A 24,228-nucleotide genomic window follows, 5' to 3' on the forward strand; every position below is an offset into this window, starting at 1 on the left:
CTGGGCACTTAATCAATAAAAATAATGCATTTGGGTTGTAGAAATATTCCCCAAGATCAATTTCCCCTGAAGAAATATTTGTTTCTTTTACCAGGTTGCCACAAGTGTGTAAGGGAACATAAAGCCTTGATAAACACCTCCTGAAAAATATGGACACATCCCTCTCCCATTGCCAACCCCCCATTCCCACCTCCACATGGCTCTGTTCCCCACTTACAGCGATGTGAGTGATTTCAGACCCTGGAAGGCATCTGGAGCAATGTCCGATATCTGATTCTTGCTGATGTCTCTAAAAAACATTAATGGGAGAGTCTGAGAGCACAGCTCAAAGGTGTGATACGGCCACTCCTAGGTGTGAAACAAGTACTTCAGATATTTAAAATGGTGAGAATTAATCAGTTTATTTATTCATAGTACAAGAAAAAGGGCTTAAAGATCATTCAGTTCAATGGTCTTTTGATGAAATATACTACATTCGTTTCACTCTTCTTGGCTTTCACAGAATGCTCACCCACAGCATCTTGACTGTGGCATATGGCTTTGCACATGTGAGCCTTCACTCTGTAGGGGGGACTGCACCCAGTCACTTTAGGGCCTTGTTGCATTACCAAGCAATTACAGCATAAATGAAGCAGAAGCTGGCCTCACCCAAACACAGGCCAGGGTTCAGGCATGCATCATCTTCTTGTCTCATGCCTCAGCCAACGCTGATTTTCTTCCCCATACTGTCCTGAGTCATTTCACCTCCCCAGTGACCTTTCCTTTCTGACCCGAAAAGATGTTTTGAGCAGTGACTTAAGTCTCTGTCTGGTTCGGGGTGTCCTCCAGGTCACATGATGCAAGCACATCATGAGATTCTCACGGGATAGCTCTGAGATGTGGATTTGTCCCTGGCTGTGCTCCTAGGATGGGTGCGAGCCCGGGGAAGGGAGTGGGTGATGCCCAGGGCTGTGGGGTAATGTGGATGAGAGGGAGGTCACGTGATAGAAGGCAGCCACCCCTGGCTGCATTGGGGCAGACGAATCTCCCTGACCCGGCTCCTCTTCAGAGCCCAGAAGTGGCTCTGTGCATCCCCATGACTTCTGAGCACCCAGCCTCTAGTTCTTGCTAATGGCACTTCATTGAGGGGAAAGACTTTCTCAGAGTGCTTAGCTTGGGGGTGACCCCTGGGCTCCTGTCATTGGAAGGTGAGATGCTCCAATTTCCAGAAACAACGCCCTCTCCAGTTCTTTTCTTTTAACAAAATAGATCAATGGGTCTTTGCCTCTGTGCAGAAGAGAGAGCTGGGGTCTTGGAGGGTCAACAAGGAGGAGACAAGGGACTCTGGAGAAGAAAGCAACTGCCTCCGGCGAGGCCAGACACCCAACCCCCAACCTTTGGAAGCACACTCCCCAGGTCTGTTTCGCCCCTCCTTCTCATAGTTTGCAAAGGGCTGCCCAGCTTCCTAGGCCTCTGCTCCCTTCCCTCCCTGCTTCCAAAGCTGGTAAGTTGAAAGATATTTCACAGGTTAAGGCTTCTTAGGCACAGCTGTCGAGCTTATCCCTTTAGCTGGCAAGATCGCCTCTCACAAATCCACAGATTGTGCTCACAAACTCGTCAGTTTACACCAGGCTTTTCTTCAGCGCTCCACTTTTGTATAAGGGTCTTAACAAGCAAATGCCCTGGATTATCCTAATCTTGTTCACCCTCAGCCTGCCTGCCTCACAAGGCATGTCAGGCCAGCGCACGGGGTCTGTGCTCAGATCAGACTGCTGAGAGAGCCTGGAGGTTTTTTGTTTTGTTTTGTTTTGGGTTCTGTTTTGTTTTCCTGATCATGGGATGTCCCTTCAAGCTACTTAGACCTCTAATATGCAAGAGGAAGTTCTGGGGCTGGGGGTAGGAGGGAAGCCCTCTGCTTTAGCCTTGTCAGGGCAAAGTGGTATCCAGTCCACAGCTAGCCTTCTGGATGCACTCTTCTCTGTAGCACAGGAGGGATGTCTTGTGGTCTTAGAGATGATGGGAAGTAGAATTGGACATGTGATAGTTTATCTGGGAACTGCCCGGGGTGGTCACTTTCTCTTTGTTCTTAATTCTGCAGGAAGCAAATGGCAGCCCTAAGAGGTGAAGGACCTAGAGCCACAAGTGACTTGACACAGCTATTTATTGGGTATCTCAAGTCTCCCCTCACTTCACGATGATGGATGAATAAGGCAGTGGTGCTGGATAGGAGGCAGGTTGGAGAAGGCTTCTGCTGCTCACTGATCTCCATGCTGGACCCCTCCTGATCCAAAGCAGGTGGCCCTGAGCTGACTCCAGGCATCTGGGTCACTCTTGATCAGTGGTTCTCAAATATTACTAGGGTGTTTACTAAAGTTCACCCACAGGGAGTCTGCTTTGGACAGCAGGGTTAGAAACCTGCATCTGTAACGCATCTCCAGTGATTCCCATGCCCATGGTCCCTGGGTCATACTTTAAGCCACAGTGTTTTACAATTTGCTGGTCTCAGATGTATGCCATGCCCTGGGGCTTACAAAATGGATGACCAAGAGGCAGTGGACTTTTCAGACTGTTCAGAACCAAGGTGTCAAACTCCCTGCTGGCAAGGCTCAGAGTGGGGAATACAGTATGGGACTCTAGGAAAGGCTGGCACCTGTGGAATCCTATCCTATGTAAGAGCGTGGAAAGGAAAATGAAAGAACATGCCCTTCTGGCCAAACCACATGAGCATGGCCCCCATTTGCCAATGCTGCCACTTAACCAGCCCTGTAAGACCAAGGGCTTTTCTCTAGTGCCTTCTACTCTCCTCATAAGTAACTTCTCGGGATCCCTGGGTGGCGCAGCGGTTTGGCGCCTGCCTTTGGCCCAGGGCGCGATCCTGGAGACCCGGGATCGAATCCCACATCAGGCTCCCGGCGCATGGAGCCTGCTTCTCCCTCTGCCTGTGTCTCTGCCTCTCTCTCTTTCTCTCTGTATGACTATCATAAATAAATAAAATTAAATAAAAAAAAATAAGTAACTTCTCTAGTTTGATACTAGTTTTTTTTTTTTTTTAAGATTTTATTTATTTATTCATGAGACGGGGGGGGGGGGGGGGGGGGCAAAGACACAGGCAGAGAGAGAAGTAGCCTCCATGCAGGGAGCCTGACATGGGACTGGATCCCGGGTCTCCAGGATCAGGCCCTGGGCTGAAGGCAGTGCTAAATCACGGAGCCACCCAGTCTGCTCAATACTAGTTTTTACCTGGAAGTATTTTTTTGCTAAGCTGGCCATGAGAAATTGGGACAAAGTCATTCATTCCAGGTGAATTTTTTTGTTTGTTTGTTATTAGAGGTAAGAGGAGGGTGTGGCTCATTCATAGTTGAGGGGAAACTTCTTTCTGTTAAGGAGAGAGACTGGGGCAGCCCTGGTGGCTCAGGGTTTAGTGCTGCCTGCAGCCCAGGGTGTGATCCTGGAGACCCTGGATCAAGTCCCACGTTGGGCTCCCTGCGTGGAGCCTGCTTCTCCCTCTGCCTCTCTCTCTCTCTCTCTCTCTCTCTCTCTGTGTCTCTCATAAATAAATAAAATCTTTTTTAAAAAATTAAAAAAAAAAAAAAGGCGAGACACTGGTCACGCACACCTCAGAGGAATTCACACCCAGGGTTTCAAAGTCCATTCTCACCAGGGGCCTTATTTCTCCCAAGCCATCCTACATCATTCTTGGTTTGTGAAGTTCTGTTAATAGGAAAAATATTTAAGTGGTCTCTCTTCCTTACTGCCATCCCCTTGGCGGGGGCGGGGGGGGGGAGGGCATCATAATAAATATCAGTAGCATCAGAAATGATCAAAAATTAAATTCCCTTCCCAGGTTGTGACTGAGAAGGTCTTATGAATTTTGAATGCACAGATCATGGCAACTCCAATGAGATGAGGAAAGGACAGTAAAACATAGCTAAGCTCTAAATTACCTGGACTTCACAAAAAATTAGAGCAGTAACTTAAATCATGCAAGAGATATAGGTTGGGGCAGTGACTGAACTTGTCATTTTTCACTGAAATTACTATCTGGCTGCATAATCAAGCTAGGCTTTAAAAATGAATTTGTGGGGGGGGGGGTATGGAGTGAGCTGGGAAAGCAGGGAGACCAGGAGATTAATGGCCCAAGGTTTTAAATATTAAGGCCTATATTTATACAGCTCCTCCAGCAAGAATGCTGCCAAGGGGAGGGGAAAAAGTACGTGCTCAGGGCTGGTTCATTATGTTGGTTTGTACTTCTGGAATTGTACCAAGAGAAAATCTTGTTTGGTTTGGATTTCCAGGGAGATGGGAAGTTGCCTTCCCAAAATCCGAGGGTAAAGTTTACCAATGCCACTGTTTCTTGGGGATGTTTATTTTGAACATAAAAGGAGTCAGCAGACACTTAACCTCCTTAATGGAGGCTCTCCTACTCAAGGGAACCCGATGAATCAGCCTTCAGTGGAAGGGAGCAAGATCAAGTCTGTGCGTATTTCTACCTGTTCTCTCATCCTTTGCAGGGGCCAGAAAGGGTGAGTAACTGAGGTGAAAACAGCATTTTGATTATTGGACTACAATAAATGATTTCTAGCCTGGAAAAGGGAAAGGGCTCTCCTTCTCAGATTCTATCTATGTTGGCAATGGCTGGGCCACTTCTGAATCCTCCTAGGTTCCCCTCAGCACTCCCGGGTCTGAGTGACTTACAGAGCAGTGCTCAGAGCCGTCATGGGTTGGGGAGGAGTGGTGATGATGTCACTACAATGGCAGGGATGAGGGCCATGATGCGTGACGCTGTCAGCGGTACCCTGGTAGGGAAGGAACAGCAGTGTCGGTGTTCCCCGGCACTGATAGGATGTAGTGGTGGCGGTGTTACTGGATGTGGTGCTAATGGGGGTGGTGGGAATAATCACTGGCAAGATATATGTGATTGGAGGATAAGGAAGGGCCCAAGGCTTCTTATCTCACTTAGAAAGAATAGAAAATCTTTAGCATGGTCTAAAAGGCCCACAGGATCTGGCCCCTACATACCTACCTCTCCAATACAATCTCCGCCGCTGTTTCCCTCACTCCCTCCCGGCCTCCTTGCTGCCCTGCCAACCATCCATGCCTGCTCCCCAGGGCTCTTCACTTGCTCTCTCCTGAGAGCTCCTCAAATCCCACCCTTCATTTGAGTCACCTGCACAGAGAGGTTTTGGTAGGCTTTCCTTTGTTTTACTTTCTAGAACTTACCAATTTCTGATTTGTTTCTTTTCTGTGTTCTCACACTCAAACATGTAAGCTCTGTGAGCACAGACTTGGTTTTAGCACACACTCTATCCTCCGATCTTACATTTCCCTACATGTGGTAGACTTCTCTGTTAGATGAATGTGGGCATGGCTGAAGGCATGTTGGTTACAATGCTGTAGAATGACACGAAGCCACTGTCCCATCTTCACTGAAACTCCTACTTTAGGTCCACATCATGAAAGCGAGGGCAATAAGAATGGTGGTGTGAGGGGTTTTTGTTTGTTTGTTTGTTTTTTAGCCAACTCAGCTCCACTTCTCACTCAGATAATTTTACTTTGCTCTAGTTGGAGAGACCCTTAGCTCTGAGGTGTCTAAATCCATATACCTCACCAGCTGAAAGCGACACTCCTGACCCAATCTCAGAGAACATTACAGGTCAGATACTGAACTCTCTAGGAAGAATGTGATGCAGGCTGTCATCTGGGCAGGTTGCCCACTACGCAGGACATATTACCCCCCAAATGAAAACATCTGCTTTATTTTTCCCCAGGGGAAACTCACATTCGCTTCAGTTTCTTGTACTGGGTGAAGGCTCCAGCAGGAATAGATTTGATGGAGTTCTGTTCCAGGCGTCTAAGAAACAGAGCAGAGCAGAGTCAGTTAACCATCCACCTGTCAACTTGTTAACAGGTGGTTGCTGAAGGCCTCAAGGACAGGAGGGTCCCTCTCATCACATGACACCCGTTACTGGTTTCAGGAGGCTAGCAAACACTATGTGGAAGCTAGAGACTCGTGTTCTGGTGTATGGAGCACCCATCCATGGAACCTAACCACCCTTGGAAAAATTAGAAAAAAAAAATGACTTCTCCTTGGTAATTTTGGCTCTTGCTTATTATAAGCCATCTTTGAAGGCAAATGTTTCTTCAAAAAAGCTGTAGCACCTTCGACTTTTTCAGAGTGCTGAAAAAGTCAAAGGGATAAAGAGAAGACAAAAGAAATGGCCTTTGGGCCAGCAATGCCCACCTGCCATCGAGGCGTGTCGTCTCTTGGTTAAAAATTCAACCCCACTGCTACTGGGGTATTGTATAGGCAGAAAGGACAATGGCTGGCTTCATTTCTGGTTGGTTTTTTTTGTATTAAGGTATAAATGACTTATTAGTTTCAGGAGTATGATATACAATAAACAGCAACATTTGATGTTTGTTTCCGGCTATTTCAATTGGGCTGTTCTAATGTGCTGGAGAAACAGCCTTCAAGTCTTTAGGCTCCCAGCCTGATACTCCTCAAACCAGATCTCTGACACCACCCTTAGGGCCCTAGGGCCCCCTGTTGGACCACGCCCCTGGGTTGCTCCTGGAATCTGAGGTTTTACCATGTTATGGCCTCTCCAGAAGTGCTTCCTCTCCTAGGACTCTAGAATGACAAGAAATGCCACAGGCCCAGGGCTTAGTACTTCCTTGAAGAGAAGGGGCTATGGGGAGCAAGTGAGCGAGCATCTCAATTCTTTATTCTCTCTCTCCTCAGATGACTTCCTGGCACCAAGAGCAAGTGTGATGGGCAACGGGCCTGAGTGGGAGGCAGGCCCTCTATTAGAGGTGATGAGTGATGCTCTGGCCTCGGCTGAGGACTTAGCATCTCCTTCTCGTGCATCTCCCTTCTCTCCAAGGCATAGATCTTTTCATCACTTCCTCATTTGGCATAGATGGTCCTCAAACCCTCAGCTGGGAAGACACACAAAAAGGTGTGTGAAAGGGGGGCGGGGGAGCAGAAGGAACATACGGGTGGAAGTGGCTCCCTTGGAGGCTAGCTACATCTAGTGGATGCACATTTCTGGCTGGGATGAACCCATTCATCTTGAAGAGTAATCCCCGCTGCAGAGTCGGGGAGACAGTCGTATTAATTTGTGCCTCTGCGATCTCATCTTCATTGGGGGAAGAGAGTATTTGTTACTGGAACCGCTAATGGAGCAGTTTGCCAGCAATTTTCCCATTTCAAACAACATCTCAGCTGCTAATGTGGAATGGTTTGTCAGGCCTACCCATAACACAGACAAATCACTCTCCAGGCCAAAGGAAGGGTGGGGGTGGGGTGCAGAGAAAGAGGAAGGGCGGTGGGAGGAGAGAGGGAGCATCAGGACAGATCATTCTTGGCTGCTGGATGAATAGAGTCTACAAATGAGACTGCCACGGTCTATTAAGAAAGCCTTTGTGGCCTGCCAGAGGAGGTGGGGGGCTTGCTCTGCTGGGCACATGGGCACAGGCTGGCTGGACAGGGGCCTGGCTGGCTCATGGTAAGGCACAAGAGCTTGCCACCACGTATCAGAGTCTGTGAGCTACTGGATATAGCCACCTACCGAGGCAGCAGACTCAGGGCAGGCTGCCTTGACTGAGAAGTTCCAAGGACGTTCTTGTTTTCCAGCTGAGCAGAGTTCAGCAGGGATTTCTCAGCCAAGGCAGCAGCTCCATGGGTCTCTGGGGCTGCCAGTCAGGTGGAAAATGCTCTCCAGGAATCCTGTGATTCACCTGCCACTTTGGCAAGGGATTGTGGTTGGATGATGCCCCTGGGGAGAGCCACTGTCTGTAACGATGGCAACCCCCTCAGTGTTTGCAAGAGAATCCACTGCTCCCAGCTGCAGGCCAAGGGCCCAGGTAAGTCAGGTCAGCACTGGGGGTGAGGTCAGCCGGCTGTGTTTGCAATTCGTAATCAATTAGTCTCCACTTTAGCAAGGGGTATAAGAGTCAAGGGAGGGATGAACCAGTGAGCAATAGGTGGTACCTGTCCCCAAGGAGTTTAACAATCTGAGGATAACGACAGCCCAAGACGGTCCACTACAGAACCCAATTCTATCGCTAATGTAACAAAGAAGAAGAGCTATCATTTATGATAGGGCAGTTGATTTATGTTACCTCTTTTAATCCTTACAGTTATGGGGCAGGCTGTGTTGGCCTCATTCTGTGGATGTGGAAAATAAAACCTAGAGGAATCACATAGCCTGTCCGGAGTGATAGAGCTAGTAAGTGGCAGAGCTGACCTATGTTTCAACCCATTGAACATACTGCCTTTCTTTCTGAAAACAGATAAACTGAGGCCTAGAGACTAAAGTGACTTCCCCAGTGTCACAGAAGATTTTAGGAGGTTAAGACCCAGCGCTTATGCTGAGACATCATGCGGCCTCTGCAAAAGTCAATATTTTGTAAAAAGGCTGCAGGAGTTGAGGGAGATGCGGTATAGATGTAAGTATATATAACTATGCAAATAGAGTGCAAAGGTGTGGTTTTGAACCAAGAACTCCAATCAGGAGTGCAGGGATGGCTGTGTGCATCCTATACTCATCAGACTTGCCCGCTCTAGGGATGGTATTTGTCTCTGCCACCTCTCTGCTTCTTATGCTGCTGTGGCTCCTGGCTCGACAGTGGATCCCTTATGGACCTCCAAGGCCATGACCCAATGTGGGTTAACCTTGCCACAGGGGCATCAGAGTTTGTCTGGGGGGAGTGGGTGTAGTTGCGAAAAGTCTGTGTTCTTCAAATGTGAAGTGAGGGTGAGGGTAGGGATAATGACAACAGTAAGACCTAATCGGTATCAGGTGCTTGTGAGTCAGGCATTAGGTTAAGAGTTTTACATGGTTGGTTTATCTTAATACTTACACCTCAATGAGGCAAATCCTACTCATTATTACCAACCCCACTTTAAACATGAGAAAATGGAGGCTCAGAGATGTGAAGTCACTTGTCCAAATTCACAAAGCCAGGATGAAAGTCAAGTTTGTCCCATTCAAAAACCTGAACTCTCCGTCACAGAGCTTTGCTGAGTCTCATTTGGAGTGGAGGCATTTCCATTTTTAGTCATTGCCAGCTCATCCTTGGGGAAATGGCCCCCTCATCAAGGGAGTAAGCCTACAGTGCTTGTGCACACGCCAAGTCTCTGCGTGGCCTAGAGCCCCCGGGGGGTTTTATACAGCCTGGAATAAGCACACAAAGATCCACATTCCCAGTGACAAAAATTCGGTGTGAAGGACAAAAAGCAGCATTAGCATCAGCAAAAACTGTCACATTTAGAGAGGTGTCTGAAGCCAACAGCTGTGTTAGGTCTCTCTTAAATGGCACATGTGTCTCTCTTTGTCTGGCAAACATTCTTCAGGCTGCAAACCGATTTAATAGAACTAGCATAAAAACAAACATACAAATCAAACATCTGAACATCTTCTGGCACCAGTAAAAACAATGGGAACATCTGATGGGGATTTCAGCCATTTGCGCTCTGTATTGATTTGCCCTAGTTTCTCGGTGCTTCCTTAATGATCTGTCATTTGCAAACATGCGACTGAACACAATATATTTCCAGCAATGCATAAGTCAACATGATGCCAGAGGGACTAGCAGAGGCATGGCTAGCGCAAAGGCATGGCTACAAGTCACCTGATAAAGACGTTCTAGAGCTGGGTTCGAATATTGGTGGTGGTATGGCTGAGGTGGCAATAATGACAAACATCTACCATTTATTGAGGGCTTTTTATAGGTTAGACACTGTGCTCTTTGCATGCCATCTCATTTTATTCCTTCAACAATAGTACGAAGCAAGTATCATTATTAATGTAAGAACAACAAAGATGAGGGATGCAGGCATATGAGACATGAGTCATTCTTAACCTGCTCTGCAGAATACCTGGCATTGCCTACAGAAAAGAGAGGGTGTAGACAGAGAACCAGATTTGCTTTCCTTATTGCATATGCCCAGATGCCTATACCAGAGAATTTTTTTTTAATCATCTTGGGAAAAAAATGAAAAAAAATTAGTATGGGAACTTAAGACTAAACCATTCTATTGTGTCATACATGTCACCTGTATAAGTTTTTCTTCTTTAGGTTCTATTCAATGTCTTCCAAACACTGTGCTAATATTGTGTTATTTAGTCTTCATAGAAAATCTCTAGTAGTTCTGATGAATCCCATTTTGCAAAGCAGGGGGACCGAGTGAAGCAGGAGATGTTAAGGAAGGTGCTCTAGGTGAGAGGCAAAACTGGGATGTACACCTGGACTATTTATCCCAATGTTCTGTTCCTGATTATTCTGTGCTTCATCAGCTTCCGCTTTATACCACTGCCCCATCCCACCCCATCTCTTCTGCTTCCATGTAACAGTCCCTCAGAAACCTGGTATTCTCAGAACATTTAAGAATCCCAGATGTTGATGGCTTCCAGAACCCTCCAGTCCTTTTGTTCTGTTGGCTACTTTTTGTTTTGTTTTGTTTTCATTCTCTCTTTTTAAAATCCCCCGGTGAACAGTGTAATGGGAGAATATCTGCTTTTGTTAAGCAGATAAACCATAATTTATCTCCTCACCCCAGATAAACAGTGGAGTTGAGGTGAGTGAGACAAGGTGCAAAGTAGGGCTACCTTTCCCCCAGATGCTTTCACTTATTACTTGACAGTAAACCCATCCACAGCCTTTCTCCATCAACTAAATTTAGCTGCTATCGTAGAGGGCATGAGACACACTGGATGGCACTGTGTGTGTGTTGGGGGGGGGGGAGAGCAAACTGGAAGAAGATGGGACAGAGATTAAGATGACACTCTAGGTACAGATGGTCCTCTTGAGCCTTGAGGACACTGGAGGGAAGACAGAAGACCACGGAAGAGAGGAAGGTGGGAGCTTCTGGCTCTTCCCGGAATCTACCCCTCCTAGAGGCTGGAGCTGGTTCAGAGAAACGACAGGGAGCAGTAAGAATGGTGGTGTTGGTGGGAACTCAGTTTCGAGGAAAATCTGCAGGGAACTGTCTCACTGCGGGTTCTCTGGAAGAAAGCTATTTTTAGAGGAATTGGCTCTGCTATGCGGGGAGACCAGCACACAGTCCTCTGAGCTGCTTTGGCTTTGAAAAAAAAAACTCTAAAAGAATTTGCCAGATTGCTTTGCATGGGAGATAGCCCTTCCTCCCCATAAATGCTGGGGAGTGCAGACCCCTTCCCGAGGTGTCAGAGCATCACTCCTGGCTAAGGATTGTGCATAGGGCCTGGAGAGCCTGACAGGGTGCCAAGCATCCCTAAGGAGAAAGGGGAAATCTGGATTGTATAGGTGCCATGGACACGAGGCAAAATTCTTGACAGTAAAAAGAAAAAGTCACATTCAGATGTCTTTGGGATGATAAATCAGACACTTCCTATTCATCCTGGGGTGCGTACTGCAGCTTCAACTCTCTATTCCCTGTCTCATCTTTCAACCTCCCCCATCTGCTGGTCTTCTCTCACTGCTAAGAAGATGCGTTTCAGCTGCTTTCAAAACTTCTGGGCCAACACACGGGTCCCCAGGCACGGGCTTTGTTGCCATGAGGAATGAGCCTGTTTCTTCCTCAAAAGTCTCTCTTACAAAAAAAAAAAAAAAAAAAAGTCTCTCTTACATGTCACTTCTCCAGGTACCTTCCTAACCATAGAGTCTTGCCTCATCTGCTTTCATGTCTCAGCTTCATTTCATCACAGAGGAGAATGAGGCAAGCACAGACGGAGATATCCTAGGCAATCTGTTTGGTGGGCCATGGGTGCTCAGGAAGCTGGGGCAGCCTTATTTCCATGTCTGCATACATTTGCATGAAGAAGAGCTACTGCCAGGCTCAATTCCTAATGCAAGTGGCTAACCTGGTTCTTAAACCTCTTCTCACCCATAACCCTCAAAAGTCTGACCTAGCTTTGTGGAAGGATCGCATATGTAGGTAGCTCCAGCTCCTATCATGGTCCAACCCTTCTCACTGAGCCTAATGAAAGTTGTGGTAATAGTAGTACTAGTACTAGTACTAGCAGTAGTAAAATAACAATCATGGCTAACAGAGTATATCCTATGTGCTGGACAGAATGCTAAGCATTTGACAGCCTATATTCATTTCACTTTGACAAGAACTATTAAGAAGGTACCACTGGCCTCTGCATGTTTCAGTTGAGGAAAACAAGACTCAGAAAAGTTATTTTCCAATAGCTAAAAGGTAGAGCCAGAGCTGGTATGTAGATCTACCTCCCTGAATTTATGGTTTACACTCTTAAGAATCCAGTTGTTTGTAACTGTTTTTAGAAGCACTCTAGCTAGGTTGGTCATCCCCAGACTTTCAGATTTCACAGGCTAAGTGGTTACAGACCTTTTATTTTGTCAATTAAGATGCTCTGTGTGTGTTGTATATAATACATGTTTATATATGTCATACATTTATAGTTACATCATAATTACACATGTAATCATAAACACATATTTATAATGTACATGTGCATGCACCCACAAACATATATTCTGCCTTCAGCGGCCACCATTTCATAAGATAAAGGGCATTTTAAAAACAACAACAACAGAATAAGGAAGTCCAGGAATTTAAAATAAAGGAGAGTTCTTTAAATTGGATATTTTTGCTCAATAGAAAAACATCACATTGTTCTTGTTTTTCTCACTTTACCTCACATTGAGAGAAAGATATCAGTCATCTGATAGTCTTTCAGAAATCACTACTCTCTTTTGTTAATACCAAAATTTGGTGTCCAGGTATGAGCCAAGCTCCCTTTGCTACCCTGAACATATAAGCCCACAGGAAGTACTAGTAGAGGTTCAAATAGTCCAGTTATGGCTTGGTCTGCATAGGTCCCACCTCCGATGTGGACATCTGCAATTTCTCCCTCCCAGACACCTGAGCTGCGTGCCTGTGAGACCCAAGTTGAAGATGTGTAGAGATGTGGAGCAGAGGAGGGTGAGTCAGGCATTGGTCGGGATCAAGTTATAGCTTGACTACTATACTGGCCTGTTTCACCAGGCTGTGGTTTGAGGAAACATCTATGGTTGCCAAGGAGGGAAGATAAAACCTGACAGATGGAGGGAGAAAGGAATGAAGTGGGGGCAGAGAAGAAAGCCAAGGTCTATGGGAATCTGAAATGAGATGAATGTGGGGAGGAATCCTTCTTGAACATCTGTCTTGGGTGGGCCATAGCCCTACCCTGGCATGGATGGACAGGGAAGGTGGAGGGCTCTTAGGACAAGGGGCGAAGTATGAACTGGGTGAACAGAGAGATAGAGCTGGGAAGTGAAGTGGGAAGATCATGGGTGGGGAGAGGGAGAGAGGGGGGAAAATGGAATCAGGGGAGGAAGATAGAGACAAGGGGAACAGCATGGAAAGGGGAGAGAGTAAGGCCAGGAACAAAAGGCAATGGGAGAAGAGAAACCAGGGGATGAGCAGGAGAGGCATGGGGTCTAAGTGAACTCCACGGAAGGAAAGGGTCTTCAAGGCTAGAGCAATAGACCATGAGGGGTGAAGGGAAACAGCAAATTGTGAAGCGAAGTAGTTGTTGGTCTGCTGAAAGGAAGACTGGAGTCTGAGCGAAGGCCACAGAAGGTGTGGATGTTAGGCCAAAAAGATGCTTTGCTGACTAGCTCCTGCCTACAGGAAGAGATACAGGCATGGGTTGTGTCCACTGGGGCTAGGGGAAGAAAGTTAAAGGGAATTAGGGAACAGCTGGTAAAACCAGTGAAGAAAGAAGAAACCGAGTTTCCACTGTGGTAAATCATATATTTCTTCTCATCTCAATCAGGATGAAAGCAGAGTCCTTAGAATGCCCCCTTGACCCAGCTCCTCATTGCCCCTCTGATCTCATCCTTCAACACTCCCCCTTATGTTTACTTCACTCCAGTGATACTGGCATCCTAGTACAGCAGGCAAACTCCTACCTCTGGGCCTTTGCATGTGCTGTGCCCTCTACCTGCAATACTCTTCCTCCACATATCCACTTGCTTTTTCCCCTACTTACTTCCAAACTTTTCCTTGTTTTATTTTTATCCACAGAAGCTACCCCCTTCATATAATTTGCTTTGCTTATTATTTATTAACCCTCCACTACCCCCAGAATGCAAGTACCATAAAGGCAAAAAATTTCTCTCTTTTATTCATTGATGCTCCTCAAGCATAGAACTATGACTGGAACGTAATAGGCTAACAACAGATGTTTGTTGAATGAACGTGTGAATGGCTGAAAGAGTGAATGGGCCATCTATCAGAATGCGTGGGGAACATGGAACAGAAGGGCATGCACAGGAGGAGGAAGAGGGGGGTGGAGATGAACAGAAAGGCTAGGGAAACATGCGTCTTATTTGGGAGGGATTTTATCTAATACAATTTGGAGCAGGAGGGTTCTAGGTTACCATGTATTTTAATAAAGCCACCTAAAAGTGAAAGTAGAAAATGAAAACACTTGTGGTCATTTAAAGAGTGATCTTGAGGTCAGTGTTGATTGACTCTCTACTTGATCCAGAATGAGAAATTGGCCACTTTCTAATACATGAGAGAAAAGCAGACAAGACTGAGCTAGACGGTCAACACATTTTTAGTGGAATTTCGAACACTTGTGCACATACATGGAGACATGCACAATCTTGTCTCTGTACCTGCAGACCAAATCTAGTGGACAGCCATCTGATTGGAAAGGATTAACCATTCAATCTCTTGCTCAGATCATGGTAGCTATGAAATTAGCTCATCATTCACATACTTTCTGCCAATACTACCACCCCTGCTTAGAGCACTTGCCTAGGTGCCAAGGAGTGTATCAGGGCTTGTGCGCAGTATTTCATTCTGTTTTCACAATAACCCATGGACAATACTATAATTATCACTTTGTTATAGATGAGAGAACTAGAGAAGAAAGAGCAATGATTTTGCCCAAAGTTACGCAGCCAGTAAATGGTAGAGCTAGGACATAATCACAGGGGGACTCCAGGGAAGGGACTGGCAAACTTTTACTGTAAAGGGCCAGATAGCACCTGTAGAAGGCTTGCTGGGCCTTAAGTCATACTGCCTTACGAGGACAACCATAGACCATACCTATGCAATAGGTATGGACCTGTTCCAAACAAAATCTTACAGAAATATGTGGTAGGCATACTTGGACCACCAGGTATAGTCTGCTGACTGTGCTCTGGAATCAATGCTCTTGACAACTGAGCTATCACACCTGGGAGAGCCCGGAAGGGTAGGTAGCAAAGAGATTTGAGTGTTTTTAATCATTAGCTCTAACAGGCCAACGTGCTGCCAGACTACTGGGGGACTGGCTGAGATAGAGAGGTGAACTCGCCAGGGGCAGAGGGTGGCAGATGGGGCACTTACATTTCGACGATGCCCTCTGGCAAGTTGGCGGGGATCTCGGTCAAGCCCTTCCCTCGACAGTCCACGATGTTATTACTGCAAGTGCAAGCCGAGGGGCAGGAGATGGAGTTGGCATTGCAGGATGGAGGTTCTGAGTGGGGGCCTGTGGGGCCAGAACACAGCGGTCAATCACGGCGGTGTCAGGAGCCACCTGGGCTTCTGTGCCCCTTACCCAGCTTCCCAGCATCACCTAAAAAGCTACTTGAAAATTTTCACCAGCTGACATATCCTCTCCTCTGGGAGATACAGCTGCCAATGGCTAAATATTTAGCCAAGAGGAGAGAGTCTGTCTTTGCCATGTTTCTGGATAGTTCTACTTGCTCTGTCATCCCATCATTCTAGTCTTTCAGAGAAAGGGTCGCTCTCAGAGTCAATAGCACATGAAAATACACGACTGGAATGCAAACAGCATACACTGGGACTACACCCTCCGGGTGCCCAATGTTTGGATGAACACCCATGTTTTTTGGCTTTGATTTGGGGATTGGATGCTGAGTATAGGTACATTTTCATTCTTTTCTCTAGAGGTTAGAACTCACTACTAAAACCAAGTGAGAGGGAAAAAGTTGTCAAAATTTCATTATTTGGGCCATTGACGTTGTCCAAGTGTCAATAGTCATCAGCAGTGACATCATCCAAGGCATTTTCAAATAGCTTTTATGTCCAGAGAACATGCAAAAAAACTGATCTCATTAGAAAAAAGGCAAATAAGTTACTGCATATTTTGGAATCAGCTTTTAATTTTGAGGCGAGCTTTTAATTTTTAGTTTTGAGATGAGAATTGGTGTGAATTTAGAGCAAAGTGGTAAAAGCCCAAGTGAACGCCATTTAAGGAGCTTATACAGAAAGCCAAACATAGATAAATACATACATTAGCAAAATAACTCAGGATTCAAAGGACCCCAAGAAGTAAATTAGAATGTTTTCAAGACATAAAGTTTTCATGCCATCACTACTTCTTCAAAGCGAGATAAGAATCTCAAACCTGTGGTTAATTTTCCAAATGAGGACGCCCTGGCTCAAAAGGCAAACTCAACCCCAAAGCCTCCTCAGGACCTTACCCCACACCTGCTAGATCTACTCATCAGGGATTATGTCAATATCTTTCCAGACCCCCATCCTCAGGGCAGAGGGCACGGGCTGACACCAAGCTCACACCAACTCTGCAGATTTCCTCACTGCTCTGACGAGGGACTTCTAGCTCAGCACCGCTTGATAGAGCCTCAATATGAAACACAAAAACATCTGCAGAGAAAGACTTATTTTGGTTTGGCCTCTGTTCATGGGAGAAGCTGAGTCTGGGAAGCCAGAGATGGTCCAGCTACAGTGGCTGCATCAGAGAACCAAGGGGGTCTGGCAGCAAATGCCTGTTTGGACACTGAGACTCAAAGAAAAGGGTTCCCTCTCCACATTCGACAGCCCCTGTGCCTGAAACAGGTCCTTCTGCAAAAGCTCAAGGCGATGCGATGGCTTGATTTGGAATATTTACCTTGCTGGAAAGTGCTAACCCAGTGATCAAAGACCCTTATTTCCTTGGCCTTACCTCTCCTTTCTCTCTCTCTCTCTCTCTCTCCTTTCTCTCTCTCTCTCTCACACACACACACACACACACATCAAATACTTGAAAATACCTTCCTAGCTGGGACATTTGAGAAAATATTCTTGTCTAGGGCACAAGGACTTCAAACTCTCCAGTGTTCCACTAGCAGGTCTCATGGAGACCATGAAAAGCACTAGAGAGATGATGGCTTACATGAAAGTCCCCAACTGGAACATTCTCTGAGAGGGGGGATACCCATTTTGTTCTAGACTGGGAAACTTTCCCATTTCTGAGGAAATGGTAATCCCAGAGAATCAGCCTGTAAGAGCCTCAAATGAGGAATGAGTGTGCTGTGGCTCAGAGTGTGGGCTCTAGAGTCCCATTGCCTCAGTGTGAATCCTGGTTCTGTTATTTCATCTTTTTATCCCTGAACCTCAGTTTTTCCCATCTGTAAAATGGGGGAAGATGACAGTACTTATTTCATAGCATGGCTTTGTTGTGAAGGCAAAGGAAGTTAACACATATAGAGTATTTAGAAGAAGGCACAGCACAGAGTCAGAGCTTAGTAATGTTAGTTGCTGTTATTATTACTATTAATGAGTCTGGTCCTGCCACTAATTGTCTGCAAGTCATAATATTCCTCTGAGCCTTTCTGCTACCATCTCAGTGAATAAGGAGTTTGGATTGCAGGACTTCTGAGGTCCTTTCTGGGTCAAAAGATTCCTTCCTCCTGGTCTTCAGAAGAATGGAAGCAGAAGGAGTGAGACACCCAACAGCATCTGTCTGCCCTCTGCTCTACCTCTTTGCAGGTGGTCAAGAGGATCTATTGTGTGACGAGCTCCCAGCCTCTCCACAGTTGCTAGAAAGGCTGGAAGTTGCCTGGACTTCAGGTGTCAGGGCTTCTGAAGTACAGACGATGCTCCCCAGAGAAAAAGGCCAGGCCTGGTTCTCCATATCAGGGGGCGTAGGGCACCTAACAAAGCCCGGGAGAATTGTTACACCCTGGGCACCTTCTTGTTCAGGAGATGTCAGGGACTACATGGCTGACAAGGCTACAAGGCTGAATGAAGTCTGTCCTCCAGTGTTTCTATCCACTGAGGCAGAGGGTATTGGATGGCTGTCCTACCAAGTAATCTTCTGATCTGTCAAAAGATTACTTGGTTGGGGTGTGTCAGAAAGGGAAGGGGGGAAAGACAGTTATAGGCAAGGGCTCATGCAGGTGGTAGGGAAGTTCTGGAATGGAATTTCTTTAAAAATGCCCCTTTTGACATGTATGCTGAAATTAATTCTCTTGAAACCAGACCCAGATGGTAGCCTTGAATCCCTGTGGGAATGAGCTGAGTCTTTCAGAGGGTGGCTCTCGTTCTGTAGGCAGCATGTGCTACATTTCAAGGGATGTTGTCAAGGTGAAGAAAAAAAAAAAAAAAGCCTTTGTAAAAGATCCCATAACCGGGTCACTTACAACACCTTTAATTACGCAGAGAGGAACAAAGGTAATTATAGCCTCTGTCAGCATCCTGGGCGGGCAGCTCCCCAGCCAGGCATTCACACACGGTGAGGGTGTTATCCTCTTGTTGAAACAAAACACTTCAGGTTTAAGATGAGGTTGAAAGATGGGTTCATTTTCCCTGGAAACGTTCGCCTCTGATGAGTGCCCAGTGGACCAAGCCCATCTCCCTTTGAGTCTCTGAGTGCTGTGAGGGCGGAAGTCCCTCCCCTCTGCTTTTTGCCTTTGGATAGACTGAGGCTAGCCCGGAAATCCTACAAGGGCAGTGAGCTTGGCTGACTTGCTCCTCCCTGTTACATCCCCAGTACCTAAAACACGGCTAAGACATGAAACGTGAACTCAGTGAACACATCTCAGCTGAGTGAAAGGAATGAATGAAGTTGGTCTAGAAGCCAGGCCGAGTGGGGGCTAAAGGGCCCTGAGCGGAGGCCCCTGGGAGTTCTGAGTGCCCCAGGCTCCTCTGGTTGATAGGATCGCTATAGTGTGGAGGGACGGAGCGGCTATGGGGGGGATGGGACTTTCATGCCTGAAGCTCAGGTCTTCCCACCACAGCTCAGTGCCTGCGAAGGCCCTCTGCCTGGTCTCCCGGGGCTCCCTCTGAGCCTCGCTCACCTGCACAGGTAAGGGTGTCCTAGGCACTCTGCTTAGCTCTGTCGGCAAATCCCTCCCTCGTAGCCTTTCCTGTCCACACATGTTGAGAGTCATAGTGTGATGCAGGTGACAGTGGATTTCCAAGGGGGACAAAGTGAGGACACACCCATCTTCCTACCCAGGAAATTCTATGAGTACTGTCCAAGCTGAGAAGCAGAGAGGAATGGGAACAGGAGTGTTTTGAGGTGGGCGGAAGGAGTCTCCACCCATCTTTGAAGGGAGGGGACCAGCTTGGGCCTGTGTCTGCCTCCACGAATGCAGTCCTGCCCTAGAGCATGTGCCTGTGGGGCCTGCGAATGCTCACTGTCCCTGAGCAAGCCTGCCTGCTGGTACCACCTCTTCCTCTTCCTGGCAGAGAAATTAGTTTCAATCAGGGTGTGGTGATTGACTGGCACACAGGACCCCTGTAATCTCTGTTCAGAGATGTTTTGTGATAAACTTGGGAGTGCATGTGGACTTGCTCTTTGTTTTTGAATGGGTGTCCAAGCTATGTGCTCTGGGAACTCTTTCAGCGGGATGAAACTGTTGCTGCCCTGAGGGGGAAGGAAGTTCTTATCCAGAACAGGGAGACAGGGTTACAGGCCAAGTACCCGTCTCCCCTCGGGGGCTGTCTCCCCTTTCCAAATCACCACTTCAGCTCAGGAATTTCGTTTGGAACCAGAGCCACCTCCTTGCCACACAAGGAGGAAACAGAGATGTCCTGCCTTCTGATGTCTCCTGACTCCCTGGACCGGGGCCTGATGTCTTGGGGGAGGGCAGGGCAGAGCATGGGGCAACCAGGGGGCTGGCCCTTGCTTGCTCCTCCCTGGTCATCAAGCTGCTGGTTCGCAGCTGAAGCAGGTGCCCTCAATGAGCAGGAGAGCAGGAATGAGTCCCCAGCTAGACCTGTCATGGGGAAGTGCCTGTGACGACTGGCACATCACCCTGTCTCTGCTGACTGTACAACACCCCCTCCAGTGGGAGAGAGAAGCAGGAGTGATGACCAGCGAGACCAACTCCTGTCCAGCCACATCTTTAGCTTTGTTCTTCTATTTGGCATCATGTCAAAAATGTAAAGTCCTAACTACTGTGCCCAAATGAATGGGGCAAGTCACCAAACTTCTGACCTAGAAAGGGTCATGGAATGGTAAGGAGACCATCCCTTGGGGGGAGAGTACTTGCCTAGGGACCCAATGGTGGCTGAACTAAGAACGACGTCATTCTCTAATAGCAGCTCATGCTTAGGGAATGCTTCCTATGTGCAAGATACTGCATCAAGTGCTCTGCATGTGTGATCTCACTTGATTCTAGCAAAACCCATGACGTAGGTTCTATTATTATTATAATTTCCATTACACCGATGAGGAAAGGGAAGAATGGGGAGGTCAAGCAAACTGTTCAAGATCGTGGAGCTGGTGAACAACAAAGTTCTAAAATTTGGCCCGGTGTTCTTTATACCATTCTCCTCTACCAAAAAGATATCAAACGCCTCTCTTTATTGCCATGACACTGAAAACCATCAGAGCTTGGGACTCTCAGGAGGTAGGACGAGGAGGCTCAGTGGCCAAGACACAGATTGTGTAAGCTCGCTGGGGATGGTGGGACACTCTTGTTAGAGCTGTGTTTCTTTCTTTCTGTCTTTATTATTATTTCTTCTTTTTTCTCTTTTTTTTTTCTTTCTGTCTTTAAAGGGAATTCCACCCAGCAGAGTGCCCAGAACTGAAAAATCCAATGGCCTTGTGAGCATGTGGAAATAAATTAATTCCAGCGTTCAAATTAAGCATCCCTGTTGGCCTCTGGCCTTTCAAAAGCCAACAACAGACTGCAGTGACAATGGGGCTTGAGCAATTATGATGAGAATATAAATGAACGTGATTTAAATACCAGAGGCATGATAATTTTAGGAATGGCTAAATAAACCTAATAATCTCATTCTTGCAATGTCCAATTATGGTGTTTTAATTAAAACCTCCTAAGGAGATGGGCAGCTAGTCATGGCTTACCTTAATTATCTTTATACTTAGTAACTAGTCCGAAATTAAAAAAAAAAAAAAAAGAGAGAAGAATGGGAAAGTTTCTTGTTTCCAGGGAGATATGCCTATTTCATTTTTAATAATAAATGAGGAAAGGCTTCTTGCGAGGCTTTTAGGAGGAAGTATTGTTCTAGGCACTGGGGCACTTGAAAAATGTCTAACGTGAGCCCTTAGTGCTAGGAGACAAGACTGATCTTAAGGATAGCTCACGCTCAAAGGGTACAGGCAGATAAGTGTGACATAGGTGGACAAACCAATGAAGACAAAGATGTTTAAAGGAAAGAAATAGTTGACTCAAGAGGTCAAACAGTTAACTCATACCCTTGAATTACAAATTGTGACAAGTAGCAACTTTTGCAGATTAAGGCACTAGAAAATTGATGCATGGAAGGGAAACCCTAGAGCTTAAGCCCCAACATACACCACAAAACTTGCAACTCATGTGAGTCAAGTAATGCCCAAGATAGAACTTCTTTGGTCTGTTATCATGAACTCAATAAAGTCCCAGTCTGGTTCAGGCAACAAGAACCAGGGACCACAGACTTTTCTTATCCTAGGGCCCTAACCTTTCTCTTTAAAACAAGAAGAGTTGATAGAGAAATCCTTGTAGCAATGGCTGAAGGAAACCAAGCAGTCCGACTTGTATACCGTAGAAAAACGTCACTAAAAAAAGAAAATGTAGTCTCTCACCCATTGGATGGGACACTGCAATTCTCATGTGTCTCCCTAGAGGAAGAAAATAAATACCTTCAATTGGAAAGGTAAGTTGACAGAGGACATGAATTTCATCCAAGTGTGCTGCTAGCAAATTTCTGGGTTAGCTGGAGTGAAAGGAGCCCATAGCCAGGACTTCTGGGGAGAAGAGGCCTGGCTCCAGCCGGCTGGATTTAATTCACAGGGAGATAACAGGGACTTGAGCAGCCACGGCCCTCACAGGCTGAGGGAGATAAAACTCTTTCCTGTCTCTGGAGTCATGTGTTTAGTGAATTTTTTGATACGGTTTAAGGGCCTAAGGGCCCAGGGAGGTTTTCTGATGCTTTCCTGACAGGGGCCACCGGTGATGAAGCTACATGCAGGGAAGGCTTAATTGGTACCCCATGCCTTTTTTTTTCTTGAGCAGATGACCTCTGTCTTTACAGAGATGTTCTGACTCCTGCCTTTCTCGACTGAAGTCCTATTCCTGTAAGTTACCAGGAGGAAGAGCTTGGACAGGGAACACAGAGTTTTACAGTGTATATCTGGTGTGATCAGATTCATACAAAACAGCCTCATGCGGCAGCCTCTGCCCCGGGTAGAGCCTGCACCCTGCATGGCAGGGTGTGTGTTGGGGGATGGTCAGTGCGGTACAACAGCCCTCCTCGTTGACCTCCTGAATGCACACAGCCTGAGTCTTGTTCCACATGGCTTTCTCTGGCATTCCTTGAACTGAGCCTCACAAACTCCCTTTAACAGTTATTAAAGAGGTAGTACCCTCCGGAGGGGGTGGTCCACTTGTACCCCACTAATGGTGGTGGTGCTTCATCCTTTAGGGATATTCAATTCAGCCATCCGTTATATCCAACTTGGACCTTTGCAGAAAGCAACCTCCTGTACAGCATTCTGTTTTTTATATATGAGAGCCTGGAAAGCATCAAGGAATGCCTTCTGCATAGGGGTTCCAAGATGTCACTCTCTTAAATTTCCAGTGTGGGAGTGGAGATTAACAGCACATTCACATCCAGTCTGTGGACCAGATTCTTATGCCCTCAGAAAATACCTGGCTTCATATTAGAAAGCGACAGGGATCACGACAAGCCCTGGGCTACACTGATATAAACAGGGGAGGTGACAGGGATGATCCTATTTAACTACTAAACTGCCTGCTAGATCTGGCTTTTTCAACACAGGGAGATTTGAGGGCACTAGGACTTCTAGGACGTAGGATGGTCAGCCTTATTCCCTGGGGTTTGGATCCTGACTGCTACTGGGTAAGCAAGTCACCACTCCTTTGATGGGCAGGTGCTTTACTGATGGAGCGGTACTTGTGTTCGTGCAGAGCATGAAGCCTGGCACCCACCTATAATGATGTGTTTTAACATTCTCTCTAATTAGTTTTTCTCACTAGCTCTTGGATGACTCCTGCACTCTATAATTATTTCTTTCACTGGCACTTATGCCGATATTGTACTCTTTGCCTAATAATTACTGTAATTATAGTCACTATATGTGAGTTTGGTGCCTGTGTGATAAACGGTTTTATTATATGTGTTTGACAGGAAGTGATTTCTAAGTGGGCGTCTATAGGAAATTATTAAGGTACTGCTCTGAGACATGTTAAAATGTTTTTGGATAATAAATAACTTGATGAAGTAGTAATATGACAAGAGAGAGCGGTAGGGAGTGAGATGAAGTTGAATTAAAAAGAAAAAAAAGTCTTCCGTGGCATAAAAGCAGCCTAAGAGCAGAGGGGGCCAGTTTGCACTGCTGGCTGGATTGGGGCACCCTGCAGCACACGCGGGGCTCAGGCAATCTTCAATTCTGAAAACAGCAACAGTCACACCAGTGCTGAGCCCCCTGTCCTTCCTCCTTCCTGCAGGCCGACCCCTAAGACCAGCCAGAGGCCACCAGGCCCCAGTTCTGGGACTGGGTTTCTAGAAATCAGGAACACCTCTGTGGGAAACTCCTCAATCGAACACTTTCTGTTTTTGAGGAAATTCAGGGATCAGCTCTACTTCTCTGCTACTGGAAAGAGGGAGTGGGTGGGAGTGAAGGGTGTCAATGAAAAGGAAAAACAAATAAGCAAGCTTGAAATTGAGGACTCAGTTTAAAAGCCACTACATCCTCTGGGAAGACTTCCTTGGGTCACTCAGCCACCTCCCAACCCTGGAGATCTGTGACACCTCCTGTTATGTCTGTGCCCAGTTCTGTTTTCTATACTATGCAGACAATCTGTGCTTCTATTACACTTCAATTACCCACAGATCAAACTCTTATGTTTGCTCAGCACATTTTGTGGGCCCACTAAACTATAATAATTAAGCTCCACTTATTAGCTCTTACCAAGTGCTCTGCATTATGCTAAGAGCTTTATATGCACTATTTCATTTAATCCTCCCACCCATCCCTTGAGTTATGTACTATGATTTTTCCATTTTGCAGACATGTGGTGACTTGCCAAAGTCAG

The 24,228-nt window shown here is 46.4% G+C and overlaps 1 protein-coding gene and 1 long non-coding RNA gene across 3 annotated transcripts in view; one reads left to right on the forward strand and one right to left on the reverse strand.

Annotated features, from left to right (window-relative positions):
* SLIT3 (slit guidance ligand 3) overlaps positions 1-24,228 on the reverse strand; it is a 589,537-nt gene that overhangs the window by 109,207 nt on the left and 456,102 nt on the right. Inside the window, exons 9-11 of the mRNA XM_041748203.1 lie at positions 15,317-15,458; positions 5,759-5,830; positions 218-289 (exon numbers count right to left, since the gene is read on the reverse strand). Of these exons, the coding sequence (XP_041604137.1) occupies positions 218-289; positions 5,759-5,830; positions 15,317-15,458 (286 nt within the window). The remainder of the gene's footprint in view (positions 1-217; positions 290-5,758; positions 5,831-15,316; positions 15,459-24,228) is intronic.
* LOC121486846 lies at positions 1,006-2,915 on the forward strand. Of its 2 annotated transcripts, none has more exons than XR_005986746.1 (3): positions 1,006-1,187; positions 1,275-1,483; positions 2,078-2,915. It is a non-coding gene; the product is annotated as an uncharacterized LOC121486846 (long non-coding RNA). The 2 variants fall into 2 exon arrangements; XR_005986747.1 differs by having other exon boundaries at positions 1,275-1,395.

Source organism: Vulpes lagopus, chromosome 3 (assembly GCF_018345385.1).
Source record: "Vulpes lagopus strain Blue_001 chromosome 3, ASM1834538v1, whole genome shotgun sequence".
In the NCBI taxonomy this organism is placed as follows: domain Eukaryota; kingdom Metazoa; phylum Chordata; class Mammalia; order Carnivora; family Canidae; genus Vulpes; species Vulpes lagopus.